General features: G+C 39.6%; 1 protein-coding gene across 1 annotated transcript in view; it reads right to left on the reverse strand.

The window, feature by feature from the left end:
- Positions 1-15,712, reverse strand: part of thsd7ab (thrombospondin, type I, domain containing 7Ab) — a 66,563-nt gene extending 50,851 nt beyond the window's left edge. The window contains exon 1 of the mRNA XM_030782186.1: positions 15,562-15,712. Coding sequence (XP_030638046.1) covers positions 15,562-15,712 — 151 coding nt within the window. The remainder of the gene's footprint in view (positions 1-15,561) is intronic.
- Positions 15,713-16,251: the final 539 nt, after the last annotated feature.

Genomic DNA, 16,251 nt, shown 5'->3' on the forward strand with positions numbered 1-16,251 from the left:
ACATTAAAATATTCAGACTAATCCTGTTGTGATAATGACATCCAAGTCTGCTGTCGTGGAACAGTCACAAAAAGCTGTTTACAGATTTCTAGTGAGATAAATATCTGTTTGCTAATATAATTCCGCTTACTTATAATACTGAAAAGAGAACTGGAAAAATGGAGTGCGTGCATGACACACCAATCATGGTCAATTAATGAACTTCTAATAAACAACATTGCATTGTGTAACATAATTACAGTCAACATTCATTATGTGATGTGAACTTCTTGGACTTTATCATACTCTGACGATGAATACTAAGACTCTGACTTTGGGAAGATTTAAGGATAAGGGACTGAGTCACATGTCTCAAGATGATAAGACATTTGTGAAGATTTGCTCCCACGAAGAGACAATAACTCCATCCATAAGGGACTCCGACAGGGATTAGCAGAAATACTTTAATACCTTTGTGCCAGCGAGCCATGTGTTGAGAGGCCAGACACTAGTTAGACCCAGATACATTCACCTTCAGATCAGCCTGCAGTGCACCGATGAATGTTAGAACCAAACAATAATAATAATGATGATAATAATAATAACAGCAATAATAATAATTTGTGGTAATAGTAGTAGCAGTAGCAATAATAGTAGTAGTACTACTACTGGTAGTAGTAGTTACAGTAAAAAAAAAGAAAAATCTGTAAGAGTTTTCAATAGCAGGTACAGGAAGTCCAGTCAGAAAGTGTTTCCCCCTCATTAACTCAAGCAACTGTGATCAGGTGAGCGGCAATGACTTAGCAGTTCAAATTGTCAATGAATTTCATAAGCGATTGCTTCTAGCACCAGCAGAAACAGATATGGGTTGTAGAGGTCTTTCAGTCTGTTCTTTCGCTTGAGCAACAAAGCACATCAAAATATCACTCGATATCTGTAAACACGAAATCTGATCTGACTGCCATTGTGACAACATTATGTTAGTCGAGCAAAAGTCCTGCAAGCCTTTACTTCCATGTGAACTAAATGACATCAGCAACCAATGATATTATCAGCTCAGTGTCAAGCACAATAACTGGAAGCAAAACTAATGAATAATTCATCAATGCTTTCATTGTATTGTGAGCAAACTGAGCAAGAAGCTTACACATACATAAATGAGAGCTAGAAAAGTGTCAGAAAGAAACATGATCAATCCTGATAACAGGATAGTAACGCAGAGATTACTCATATGATGTGGAGTTTCTACACAAAGTCGCACATATGTAGGTCATATCCCCACCCCTACAATCCTCTTTGAACTCCTGATTACGACCCTTGGTTATACTGAACAGTAAAATACAAACAAGTTTTCTGTGAGGATCTGGTAAAACATATAACTTAGTTTACATATAACTTCTTGAGAAAATGGAGAATACGCAAACAAGATCATCTGCAATAAGGGGAATGAAATGTTCAAGTATATTTCTCACATCGAAATTTCTCTCGGGTGTCAGATGAGTGTGAATCTGATGACTTGTGCTAAATTAAGATGTCAGAACCTCATCTAGAAATAAAAGAAGAGAAAAAAGGCCCTCCCAGGAGTTCTCTTGAAATAAATTTGAGGTTCTTGACAGGAAAAAAACAGAACCTTCTAATAAGAAGAGGAGCTAAAAATAGCAGGCATGTGACTGGTGATAAAACTGAGAGAGACGGAGATTTTGAGAGTGCATGTTCCAAGGCTTAGCCTGCGACACCTCTACTCTCTGTTATTTGACCAGATGGTCCTATCACCACCGATATAGAGGGTGTTTATCAGGAAGCGTGGGGCTACAGACAAATCTTATTACTTATCTCTATTGTTTGAGGCAATGGTTCTGGAGATCACGTTTCAGTTCCCTTTGCCATGTCTAAGCTCAGTTCGCCTTCCACCTGTGTCTGCCAAATGCTTTTCAGGGATTTTCCTGGTATGTTTTAGGTGATTTCCTGGAATGTTTTGGCAGCTATGCTAGCGAACAACCAAGGGCCCAATACTGTGCCATGACAGATGCTCTCTGATTGTGTTTTCTGATCCTGTGTTACACACTGTCAGAGACCTTTAGCAAATTGATGTTAATTAGACTTTTAAAAAACTGAGCTTTGCATTTATATTATTTACATTCCATCATTAATCTTTCATGAACTTTGGAGCAAGCCTGAATGCCGAATGACTTAAAAGAAGTTGTGATCAGGCTGAGGAGAAATAAATGTTTGTAGAGTGTTACACATAGGGTTGGATCTGTTTTCAAAGATCTTAGGTCTGCTTACAAACCTCTTGCATTTGGAGAGCAGCGTGTACATTGCTTCTCCTGTATCACAATTGTTTCAGAGGTCAAACACATGGGGCAGGTAGAGCAATGGTGAAATCTGGCATGAATATGTGAAATATGCAGCAAAAGATCCATGCATGTTGGACCTTTGTTAGAGGTGATTTATCCCAGGATCCCACCATCACTGTCAGTACCACCTACCTAACCACATCCCTGAACCATTTACCACATAATAATGTGGTCTGGCTGACTCTAGTGTCAATGTGGCTAGCCAGGTTCACTGTTGGGGCTGGTCTCATTACAATATTAGAATGAAGTATATTAAGATCCTCATTGTCAATCTAGGGTAAGAACAACAATATTTAGGTTTACCATTAAATAGTACCTTCCCTAAACAATGCTGTTAAGGCACTGAATGCCCTGTTGTTCTTTTAGCCAGTGGGTATCTTGCTTAGTCTGTGAACTACAGTACACATACATACAAGCACAATTTTACAGTTTACTTTTTCCCTCTGGTTTGAATCTCTATGATGTCAAACTGTATTAATAATGCAATGAATATTTTGCTACTGATTCCATCCCTTGTAACATTCATTTGAAGAATTCAGAATTGTTTTTTGAGAACATGAGCGAATGTAACACAGATGAATTATTGCTAATGACCAAAATTAGTATTCGCTCATGTATACATAATGTCTTCAAACTCTTTTATTTCTATTTTAGGTGCTAATAATGCACCAGCAAGCCATGAATTATTCATTAAATGGTGAAAATTTGATGAAATTATGTACACTATGAAGAAAGTTCCATGAAAGATTTTAATAGATAGGACCATTAGTCTTATCATCTGTAGAATGATCAACGAGTTATTGAGAAACTCTGCCTCGAAAACCATGTTTTATTCTGTAATCAGCCCAAGTCAGCGCTGTATTTAAATATATTGCCCCATATATATATTTTTATATATCTCTTTGGATCCATAGTTTTGGATGCAACAGTTCTACTGTACATAATTATCTCTTGCTAGTCCTGTGTCCCTTACCTATCAGCTGTCGTGCTGAAACATGAGGGATTTAAGAAATATTAAAATTAGACTGTGGGTTCAGGCAGGCATTTCACATGGACTTTGAGACATGATCGTACATAACTGATGCTATTCACAGCCTGCCTGAGAACAGTATCTGTGAACATCAGATCATGGATTTCAGCATATTTTTGGTTTTCATCATTTTGATGTACCTCGCCAGCTCCACATCGCAAACTATAGATGACTATGTATCCTTGATGATGAAAGCTATACATATCTTTACACGTAAAGCTGAACAACAAGACAGAGGAAAATCCTAATTTATGACGGATATCAAAATTAAAGACAGGGAATAACAAAGCTTCCCATCACATGTAATATAATTACTTAATTTGACTTATTGAGGTTATTGATGTGAAACTTTTCACAATGCTTCCCTATCAGTATAATCAGCATTTAGCATTAATTTAGCACAAGATTATAATTTTACTCATAATTTAAAGAGGTTGAACTTTGTATTTGGGGACCATTTGTATTTGCACTGAAATTAATCTTACATTTTTTAATTACATTATCGCAGCAAAGAGAGTTTCATTAATCATTTTCCAATTACCTACATGGCTACACATCTGTTCGCTACAGTGTGTTGCACCACGCCAAAGCCACTTATCAGGCCATGAAATGTTGACATTGTGTGTACCCGCTCTCTGAACAGCTATCCAATAGTCCCTATTCAGACCTCCCATATTTGAGACATGATCCCAGCAGTTCTAGACTGCTGGCTGCCTTGAGAACGGCACAGCTCTCTTAAGAGATGACAAGGCTGCTGTACTGCAATCGTAGCAGGATGGGGCTCAATAAAGGCTGCCATCCTCCATTTGCAGGGGTGAGATGAATGAATGTACCTTTCTCTTTTTTCTGCCCTTTGATTTCACCACTCTGCTAGGCTGAGTAAACAACAGAGCACAGAAAAATCCTTGCTCTGCATCCTCTCACAGATAATAGGCTTGTTTGTCACATACAGGTTCTCTAGTTTGTTTCCTTATTTCTGGATCAAAGTAGGGCAGAAAATAGCAAACGCAATGGGCAAGTGGTAAGGTTTCACAGTTTAATGAGAAATACCAGCTCTCTCCCGCACATATTTCTCATCACACGTGGGCTATTTTTCCTTTACTGAGCCACACTAAATACTTGCTGTGTGGATTCCCAGGTGCAGGGATGGTTTCATAAGATGGACTCATCACATGAAGAGAAAGAAAAAAAAAACTTCCTTTAAGATCCTCATGTTGTTTTATAGTTCCTGTGGAGCTGAATATATTGGATGTCCTTGCGCTTTCCACGTGAAAGCAGGAAAGGGGAGTTTCTCAGCCAGAGAGCGAAATCAGGGATTTATCTCTGTAAATGGAGGCACACAAACACACCTACCCAGTCCTCCAGTCATCGCAACATCTGGACCTTTCCCCCATTTTAGATTTAATCACGTCACGTTAGGGTTGAGGGAGTTCCATTTGGATTAAAGCCGTAATCAGAAAAGGGGGCTAGGGGTGGGGGAGGCTGGGGGGTGGGGGGTGGGAGTGACCAAGTACCTGCTAAACAACATGATGGTGTCGAAGTGCAGAGCCCAGGCAGGCAGATCACCAAATGTTCCTCATGCTGGACTTTACGTTCATTGGCGCCAGCCAAAATCTGTACTGGAGGAACTAGATAATATTGATAATGAGGTCAAGGACACAAGAATCCATTCCCATTAGAAAATGCAATAACTGGTCTGTATATTAATATGTCAATGGGAGTCATTATCTACCGACATGTGGAGAAGATATTATTATATTACCAGTGTAGATGTTTTTTTCACTCTGACTATCAGACTTAAATATTAAACACCTCTGATCAAGCTACACTCTTTCAAACTACATGTAGGCTACAACAAATGCAATGGTTATAAAAACCCAGAACTACAGATGTGTTTTACTATATTCTTTTCTAGAAACAAATTTGTTGCAATGACAGATATTCACAATGGAGGGCTTGACCACAGTGAAGCTTTCTAGATTTTAACAAAACTGTACAAATATGGTCAGACAGGGCAGGTCAGAAAAATGTATTTTTTAAGAGAAGCTTGTTTGTGAACTCTGGTCTGAACTCTGTGGGGTCAGAGGCTACTGGAACCCAAAGGAAAGTGTTTAAAGATCAATTGGGCAGAAGAAGAATCAAACAGTTTCAATATCAGTACCATCCAAAGAGCATATTTCCTCTGGATCACACACTGGCAGACCCCATGCTGTCTCCATGAAAGCAAGAGAAACTTGCAGCGATGCAACAGTAAAGATTTTACTGTTAAGTTTTGCAATGTGCTGTCTGCAACATGCTGTCCTTTCCATGATTCAGTCATATAGTAGTTATCAACAAATGAGTCCATTTCCACATGAACCTTTTAGAAGCAAGGCTACTTTCATGAGCAGACAGATTGTAATATCGGCTTGGTTGCACATATATGAGCAATATTTCATTTTTTTCTCTACTCCATCTCCAATGATGTCTATAAATATCCTCTCGCAGTGAGCGTTGCTAATCATTTTTGAACCAGGAGCAATGCAGCAGAAGACTGGATTTAATAAAGAGGCATCCTCTTACTTAATTAATCACTGGCTATGGTGACAGCTTGGTCTGATGAAATAATATATTTCTTTTTCAATATTGGAAAACCAGTATATCCAAGAAATAATTCAGTGACATGCAAGAAGCTATATACCAGCACATAAAGAAATTCAAAGCTTGTATCAACCTCTACTCAAAGTGGAGAGTTTTTTATTGTGATGCAAGGGTTCCTAGGACTTTGTTGGTGGAGCCTTCACAGCAATGGCTAAATGAACAAGCTGAGCTTCACACTCAGTAGATCTTTTCTCTTGCTCATCCACATGGTCTCTCTGCGGTCATGTAAATACCAGCTGCCTCGTATCCCTGGGCCACAATAACACCAACATGCACACACGTTCACAGACAAGAAAAGACAGAGGAAGCCTTAATAACGCCAATCCCCCTTCAATTTGCCACCGGCCAAAGAAAGCTATTCCTTCTCCGTTGCACTAGCAACAAAGAGCAGGTATACCAGCCAGCAAAACAGCAGCAGGGACGCTGACTGACCTACATACTACACACACACACACACACACACATATGCACACACATAATAATGTGTGCAGTGACTGAGACAGTCACACATATAAACTACTATATGTGAATGGTTGCCATGGAAAAGCTGCAGAAGTGTAGAGATCTTGTGAACATTAACTACCATATGTAATGCGTAAAACTGTGCTTCCAACACATATTGGCACTGGTAACAGTATAATGGGGGGCTGTTATCATGCAGATTTGCTGATTGTCAATAGTCTTTCAGAGGTAGGTAGGAGTGGAAAAGGGAGAGAGGGAGAGATGGAACAGGACAGAGAGAGAGAGAGAGAGAGAGAGAGAGCAAAAGATGCAGTGCTTAATATAACACAGCCATCATATTGCGGTTGCTATGGATGCAGCTGTCAGCATGGCAAAAGGGTTTGTGCATGACTGACAGCTGTGACAGCAATGTAATCCAATCCGTTCTCTGGAAAACACAATCTTCATTAAAGCCCAGCTGCACTGCCATCAAGAGCAAGGGGTACACAGAGAGGGATGCTCTGTATGAACTGAGTGGGATGGCTGCTGTGGGCTGTGCAATGGAAGGTTGCCCACATCAGATTGTAATGCACTGACAGCAGAGCATTTCACATCCCAAACATTTGGCACCACCCCCCCCCCCCCCCCCCCCCCCCCCCCCAAAAAAAAACGAGAGATGTGATCTGGTGAATAGCTACAGGGTGGAGACGTGCTGCGTAGCTTAAAATGGGGACAGGTTTAGAATATTGTGGCATACTGCTGCATAAACAAAAAGTTTGAGAAAAAGTTCATTGAATTATACTTGTGTTTTCTTATTCGATAATTCATCACACTTTAACAGAGTGTTATTATTTTATTTTATATATTTGTCTTTTTGCTGAATCATTTAAAAAGAAAAAATTAAAATATTTCACTTTTTTTGCATATTTGGTCTCAATAACTTAACATTAATTCCTCTACATACAAAAAAAAATGTTGTTACCAGGCAAAGCAATGACAGCATGGTTACCCCAATCATTGTAATGCCTTTGTAATTGCGTCTCACGAACCTTTTCATCCTAGAGTAATGGCTTCATTTCAGAGCAGGTAGTGGTGATAAAGAGAGCAAAACCATTAATGAAGAAGCAAGAACAGAGTTAATGTCTACAGTGGCACTTTGTCAGATATGTTGGGAGATGTTAATTGGACGTGTGATGGAAACAAAGCTTACGCTATCCCTGGAGGCCATCAAATGAGCGTTAGAGGCATGGATATCAGAGTGTGAATGCAGAGGCGCTCTGATGTACAAGAGTAACAGTGAAAGTGATAGTGCTAAGCACTGCAAGTTCTTATAACTCTGCCCATCAGGCGATGTGGTGTAGCTGGAAGAAAACAGGAAGGAAGAAATGGATGGATGGATGGATGGATGGATGGATGGATGGGTGGATGGACGGGTGGATGGATGGATAGGTGGACAAATGGGTGTAGATACAGCTAAGGAAATGAACAAATCCATGGACAAACATTGTATATGTAAACAGAAGACTAGGACGGGAATAAGAGAGAGAGAGAAGGGTTAGACTGGGGCAGGGATGCTCAGTCTTTGTACCATGTGAGGGCCTGGCTAGCCCAAGGCCATCTGCCTATGCCTGGCTAATCTAGGAGACTGTCAACTGTGATTAGCTGAACCATGTGTGAAACTGACATTTAAGATGGTAGAGGGAGACCCTTTGCGCTGTGTGTCTGTCCATTCAAGCACCGTTGGAAGAGACAATGTCTCAGTCACCCAAACGCTCACCACCGTGATCATTTCCCTGCGTTTAAAATGGCAGAATTATGATCTCCAGCCAAGCATAAGCCTCTCCACCCAATCATACACAAACACTCTGATACCTCTCCCTGTGCATGGGCACACTGTGTATGAAATGAGTTCTGTCCCTAACGTGTCTCTAACCGCAGCTTCACTTCAATTATGGAACCATTCAGTGAACAAGCCATTCAATAACCTTTACAAATGCTGTGAGATTACAGAAGACTACAAATAGCCTTCTGAGATACAATTCTGTAAGAAAACAAAGATTACAATAGTAAGTGAGCATGCTCATTAACACTTAACAGTTTGTCTCAGTTGCTTATACCAAATGAATGAAGCAGAGCAGAGGTCTCAATGGCCAACACAAAAACCTAAAATAGTAACATTATTTGAGTGATGTATTATCGGTTTTATACAAATTTCTAATTTTTTTCTCTGAAAGAGTATACGGTCTATACTACAATTGCTTCTTGTTCTGCATAAGACACAAATTTGGGTGTGTTTATTTGTCTACACAACATATAAATAAACTGATACATACACATAAACTGTTCTTGAGCTATAAACTACCTATAAATTTCCAGCTATAAACTGCCAAATCATATCTTAAATGATCTATATTCACATAAACTCACATTCAATTCTGCATAGGGACCATAAGTAATTTACTGTTTTTCATAGTCTGCAAAGGCCCATGCCTGCAAAACACCATGTATTGATTATTGCACAATACCAACAGCACTTGTGTGTTCCATTTTTTTCATGCAAAGATTTGTAGACAAAGATTTTAAAAGATTTTTAAATACCACAAATTAAAGCTCATCAGAAGTTCAACACCTATTTTAGATGACTTTGTTTTCACGTAACTGCTGGCACATGCTCATTACCATCAAACTGATTTTATAGCTGCTTAGTAGGGAAATGCTAATTGATCGTCAGTTCACCAGTCTGCACTACATTGTACAGTATCTGATCTAATAGAAATGAGAGAGTAAAACACCAATTCATTGGTTACTGCTAAACAGAAAAAAAAAAGTATATACATATATACGTGTGTTTGTGTGTGTGTGTGTACACACACTCATATATATATATATATATATATATATATAGATGTATACACACCTATATATAGATATGCATATTTAGAGTTCTTTCTTTGCAAAGGATGATATTTGATGTGTGATTTCACATTTAAATTTTTAGCATCCATTACAGTAAATTAACATGCTTATGCTGCAGTGAGTTCTATTCCCAGTTTTGGAAGAATATTTTTGCAGAATTAGGTCATCGGTAAGCAAGGATTTTGTAACATTTTTGGTGGTGAAATTTTCAAAGTGATGTTTATCTCATTTGGATATGGAGTGTGTGGAGTTTCACACAATTTTTAAATTTTACTTGCCAGACTAAATGTGTAAATAAAAGAGTTTAACTGGTTTTGAGAGTAAAAGACCTTTTTAGTCAAGAACATATTTTTCCCTCAAGCAAAATGTGCGTAAACACAGATTGAAGGATTGTAAGTAACTACAAATAAGAGTAACAAAACACTTCATCTGCAGTCAATTCTAGAGTTGTGAAAAGTTTTTCAATATTACAGTTCAGATACCAGTTACTTCACTAATTTCTTGTCTCAGTTACTAGACTACAACAGTTTTTTTTCATACCTTTTCCCATACCACTTTCCAAGCCAGGGTTATTCAATGGCAAGTTGAAATGGTCTAGATTTGAAGACCAGCTCTTGCTCATATGCCAGAAATTTTTGGCAGCCTATTTACACTCACATATTTACATTTACTGCAGTGCTGTAAAGCAGATTGATATATATGGTAAAACCTCCCAGTGCTGTTATATATATTGTATACATCAGCACTCATGGAATGCCTCTTGTCCAATAAAATTGCCCAACAGGAACTAACTGCTGTATAATTTGAATTTGACTGTGATCACCTTTGGGCCAATGCGCATGGCTCTTGGGCTGGATTTGGCCCATGGTCCGCCAATTGAATTGAATTGAATTGAAACTATAGGGAAAAATAAGCTTGAAGCATACCTTATTGATTACCGTGATTGGCTTTAGCTGAACATTGATACACTGCACTGTGGACTGTTTTTGCCATTCTCTGAGGCAGTATTTATCGAATGGTAAAGCAAACCTCTCAGTAGATGAACATTAATGCTGTTTTGAGATATATAGATCATATTGCCAAATAAATGTGTTGTTTAGGCAATCAAATTTTTGGTAGGCATGCTGTGTAACGGCTTCGCAAATATGAAAAATACATTCGCGCGACTGAGAAATAAAACACAACAAAAAGGATAAAAAGATAATGGAGTGATGGATGGCTTCGACTGCCAACTCTGCAGCATCATTACCTGAAGGACCATTGGAAAGATTGGCTAAAAACAATGTTAGGATCCTTGCAAATGAAATCCATTTTTTTTTCACCTCACCGAACGTGGTACTTTTGAGCTCGTGGGAAATGAAAGGAGGCACTTTGAAAGCTATTCTTAAGATGTACTCCTAGTTTCCCAGCGTCGATACACAGGTGGGAAAAACTTTCATTTTGACGCTGTAGTCTTGTTTGAGGAGCATGTTGTTTGAGAGCAGCTGTCACTCAGCACTTGTATATGCAGACCCTTCCAATTGAAACTGACAGCAACGAGCACATCCACTCTAACTTTAATGAGGTGGCTGAGAAGATTACGAGGGGGGGCAGGCGAGACATTTTAGTCAGGTGAGATTTGCTTATAATACCGATCTCCGAAGCTCTCCGCCTTATTTACAATTTGTTTTAAACAAAAAAAGAACAAATGTTCTCACACCCATATACAAACTTCTCACTTTTAATTCAGAGTTTTAAATCAGAGTTTTCCTCAGAAAAGCTTTTTTGAACAAGAGTTAAAAAAAAAAAAGAGCTTTTATAAACATGTAGCACCATAATTGCCATATGTTTCTTGTCCATGGAAAATGTTAGAATATGGTATAAAAGGGCAATCCTCTTAAGTCACTCTAAATAAAGTTTTGGGATCAAGAATAATCTATAATCCAAACAGCAGCCCTGTATTAGTAATGGCTTGGTCTTAGTATAAGCTCTGCCATTTAGATTAAACAAACGGCTCTCTCCCAGCAGGAGCCACAGACTTGGGGGAGAATTCATCTTAATAAACGACTGACCATTTCACAAAAAGCCGATTTTGAACTGTAATGTTGTAACTCAGAATGGGGCAGGATGGAGATTATGTAACTGAATAATAATAATAATAATAAAAAAAAGGCAGTGCCGTAACCTTTTGTAACTGCAGAGTACAGAAGGAAAAAAAGAGAAATGACATGAAAAACTGCAATGTAGGGAAACATCAGGTCAATCACTATTCCTCTAAACAGAGAACAATGTCGGTCAAACCATTCTTATACATGCATGATATGATGGTAAGCTGAAGCCATGGAGGATTTGAATCAGAGCATCTAAGCTTGTCAAATGTAATTTAATTCTATAGAGGTTTATTTTACAGACACTATAATATACTGAAGAAATAAGAGTATTAAACAGTGATCACATCAATCAGTCTGTCCTAAAACATCCTTTTTTTTTTTTTATCTACAGCGGAGATGAGATGAGTTCCACTGACTCAGTCTATCTGATCTGGGAGACGTGCCCGGGCCAGACATCATCAGCAGCAATGTTTTGACGCGTCAGTTACACAAAACTATAAGAAGTCATCTGAAGGATGAAGAGGAAAGCTAAGAGACAGAAATGCAGTTGGATATAATTGAGATTTTTTCGGAATATTTAGTGACAGGTTCCAGGTTGAGGCATTTCATTCACTGCTCAGTCACATTAAATGAAGTTTCATGACTTTCTTGTGGTTAAGCAAGTCCTCCTATGAAGTTACAACATTCACTTCAGTTCAAAAAAGGGTTTTAGAGATAACAAGGAACCTTCTTCAGTAACGGTACATGTTTGAACCACTTAAAAAAATAAATTAGCTCTTGGAGCAAATGTCCGTCTGTGAGATCAATTTACTTTCACAATATCACAAAGCAGGGCACTGGATTTGTGTAACACCATCTTCAGTAGGACCAGAACAAAAGACAGAAGGACAGTTGTCTTCACTGAGGACAATACAAAAAAAATGCTCTCATAGAAAAAGGAACAGCATCAGAAATACTGCTTGAATTTATAATGAACAATGAACTCCTAGAAAATCCCCTTCATTTGTATGCATGTCCTAAATTTGAAGCCTGTTGCCAAGGGTCTGTAGTAGTAGCCAACCAATTATATTCTATGAGTTCATTTGCCTCCAGGTGCTATGAAAATGAGGGTTGCAAAGGGTCACATTAAAATGCAATTTCAAAAACAAGCTTGGGATTTCAGTGGTATGATGCCATGTATTTTCATATCAGTATATTCAAAGTTATGCTTTCCTGCCCCCACTCTCCAAAGATTTGGTGGTTGTTTATGACTTTATTGAATTTCTATCAATATTGTTCAGTAAGTGACTCCGGCTGTAATAACTTTCCATACCTTATAATGCCACTGCGTTGCACAGAATTGGTGCACGACCACTAATCTTTGGATTGAGACGGACTGCATTTTATAACAGACCGTTGTGTGGATACGCACTTATTATTAGGAGCATTACTTATGATGTGAGTGATCAATAATGTTTGATTTACCCCTTGAGCCTGCAGCTTTATCCTGTAGACATGCATTACTGTGAAAATAAAAGAATGGAAGCACAGGCGATGAAGAAGGACTGTTTAAGACTGCTTAGCGCAAGTCGCTATACACATTCCAGCTGCTCTATCAAGGCTAATTAAAGAGGGAAACATGGTGGCATGACTGTATAAGTGTGGTTTGTACAATCAATCACGAGATTGAGGTGACTCCTCCGTAATCTGTGTAATCTGTACACTAATGGCAGATAAGCCGCAAAGTGGCATGCTTGCTTAAGAAAAAGACACAAAGACTTGGACTTGGACTATTTAATAACTTGATATTGTTGCAATGAGAGAGCCCACATGTTGGCTTCTGAATAAAAAAAGGAAACTATCTGCTATAAGGATGCCTCCCTGACTATACAGAGAGCCCTAATGGATGTTAAAGATGCACAAAACAGCAGCAGCACACAGAGCGTCCGCTGGCGTTCTCTTGTGAACGTACAGCAAATACTTAAAGCCACCAAAATATCATATGCAGTTCTCTCTGACAAAAGCTGTGCTTGAAATATTTCAACTGTGTCCCACCATCAGGGCTGCCAATCATAACTACTCTCAAATAAACAAAATCTACCTCTTTTAATAAATGAATATTCTTTTAATAAATCAAGATCGCTAAAGCCAAGGTTACCGTCCTGCGCCTTCTATTCCTCAAATGCCTTTATCGAATCAATATCTCCTTTTTTGGTTCAATACTTCCCTTGCTGGGACTGATCGAGTGAAGAACTGTTTTGAGATGTCACTGGGGGTTTGTGGAGGTCAAACGTGGCGTACTGATGAGAGTCACAGAGGTGGTTATAATTAGAGGGTGAAGCATGATGAAGTGAGAGAGACTTGCTGTTTCCTCTCCTGGGATCATTTAACATGACCTAAGTTCCACTCACAGACAAGAGTGAGGGATAGCAGCTGTAGACAAGAGGGATTACTCGCCACACGCAACTCCAGTCGTTGCGTTATGACAGATCAAAGTGAGGATTTGCATGATCCGCATAAGGAAAAGGCGGCTACGTTAAGAAAACATGTTTTGATTTCATGTCGTTTGGGCAAAAGGATGTTCTTATTCAGCCACGAATCAAACTGAGACAGTCGTTGCTAAAGGTGTAAATAAAATCTACAGGCTTTCATTCAGTCACAATGCTTCTCCTGTTCAAGGAGTACCGCAGCAGTGTAACCTCTAATTGTTTATAATATAGAGAATGATTACACATCTTCTGTCTGAACTTGGGAATATCTCTGTCAGCTAGAGACAATGCAGAGTTTTGTCATCAACCCCAGACAGCAGCAGATGGATTGCACTTCCATGAAGCCAATAAAAGAAATGCAAGCCAATTCCCCACAGGTTGGAGTCGGAGCTGAGATTCAGCGGCATTCATTATGCATACAGTGCCTCATATGTCAAAACTACATTTCCCTCCCCAGAGCACTCTCCAACGCGCAATAATATTATCACATCTTAAGAGCTGTGCATGAGCTCTCTCTCACACAGTTTCAGTAAAATGTGGATCATATCGCACCAGTTATTGTGCTGCTCTGCAACTGCGACAGAACACTTGAGCTAAAAATAATCAAAGAGAGACTCAAGGCGGATTTGATAAGATAGAAATGAGACAAAAGCATTTTTGTTTGTGTGGGTGTTTGTGTATGTGTGTGTGTTTGTGTGTGTGTGTGTGTGTGTGTGTGTGTGTGTGTGTGTGAGTATGTGTTTGTGTGTGTGTGTGTGTGTGTGTGTGTGTGTGTGTGTATGTGTGTGTGTGGATGTGTGTGTGCATGTCTCTGTGTGTCACAAGACACAAGAGAAAGAGATGCGTAATTACTGTGACCTACAGGGGGGGACTATGTAGGTTAAGTTTGCCCAGCGCTCTATTTCTCTTCATCCTGGTCCCCGTGTTGTTTTCACAGTAGAAATCCCAGCTCCTTTAATCTCCTTACTCAGCCACATCCTCTTTAAAAATTCAGCAGCTCAGAGACAACGCTGCATTGATTCAGAAACGAGGCAGTCCAGGAGAAAACCTAACCACACGTTGGGTTCCACTCAACCTCAAGAGTTAGCAGCACATGAAAACACGGAGCAACTCAGCACACTTCTGCTGAAGTGCTGGCTTGATCTTACATGTCTTTCAAAAGAAAAAAAAAAAACATTCTTAGCAGATAAATGCTTAACCCATATACTTAACCAAAAAAGCATTCATTCCAGTTTTTGCTTACATAGCTGCACATACCTCACTGTGTGTATACATTTTTCCTATGATAGTCGAAGGTATTTAATAACAGATTCAAATGCCATAATTAATTAGTGTGGGCATTACTGACAGTTTCACAGCCAAGGCTGAAGTTAACACTGACTGTGAGGATGATGATAATGTGCTGAGAAGACAGGAGGCTCCTCAAGAGCTTTTGATTTTATAAATTAGTACCTGAGACAGCGCTCTCAGAAACCGACACTTTCCTCATCTAAAGAAGCTGGAATTGCAAGCAGTCCATCATACTGGAATATGAAAAAACCTAATGAAAGCCAAACAGAAACTCTCACTCCAAACTTTCGGGTTGACCCTCTCACCTAAAAAAATCACACCCGTGTAGCAATATAAAATAACAGCCATACCTGTCTCCCAGAAATACACTGATTTGGTTTCTCCTGCTGTTTGAGCCTCAACAGTCCAGAGTCCACATAATAGCAATACTGGCTTCCAAAGACACCAGACAGTCCCTTTGCAAGTACTGAGTGTCCTTCCACCCTTAGCTCCCAGCCCCATGGCTCTTGTGAAAGCAGTAAATCCAACTGGTCAAAAAATAGAAAAAATAGAAAAAAGCCAGGCAAGACAGAAAAAAAAAAAATGAGAAAACTTATGTCCCACGAGCTGAGAAAAGTTTGCGGTGTGTGTTTGTCCTTCTTGAGTGAAGGTTTGATGTTCTTGGTTGAAGGACAGTGCAGAAGCCTGACCCTTCTCCTCTCCTCTCTTCTCCAGGCAGGTCACCGTTTAGAGGACTGTACTCCAGCTGACATGGCTGGAACAATAGAGAGCCGTGGCTACAGCTACTGCCGTTGCTGGTCCTGCTGCTGCCGTCCTCTGACTACTGCGGCTGACTAACGCGGCACCTCCCCTCCCCTCCCTTCTTCTCCCTTCCTCCCTCTCTCTCTCTCTCTCTCTCTCTCCCTCTCTCTCTCTCTCTCTCTCTCTCACTCTCTCACTCTCTCTCCCTTGGCTCAGGGCACGAGGACACTCCTTCAGTCCCAGCTCTCTGTGATGCTGAAGGAGACAAGATCAGAGCAAAGCCTTCACTGTTGCTGGGG

Source organism: Chanos chanos, chromosome 8, assembly GCF_902362185.1.
Source record: "Chanos chanos chromosome 8, fChaCha1.1, whole genome shotgun sequence".
Lineage (NCBI taxonomy): Eukaryota > Metazoa > Chordata > Actinopteri > Gonorynchiformes > Chanidae > Chanos > Chanos chanos.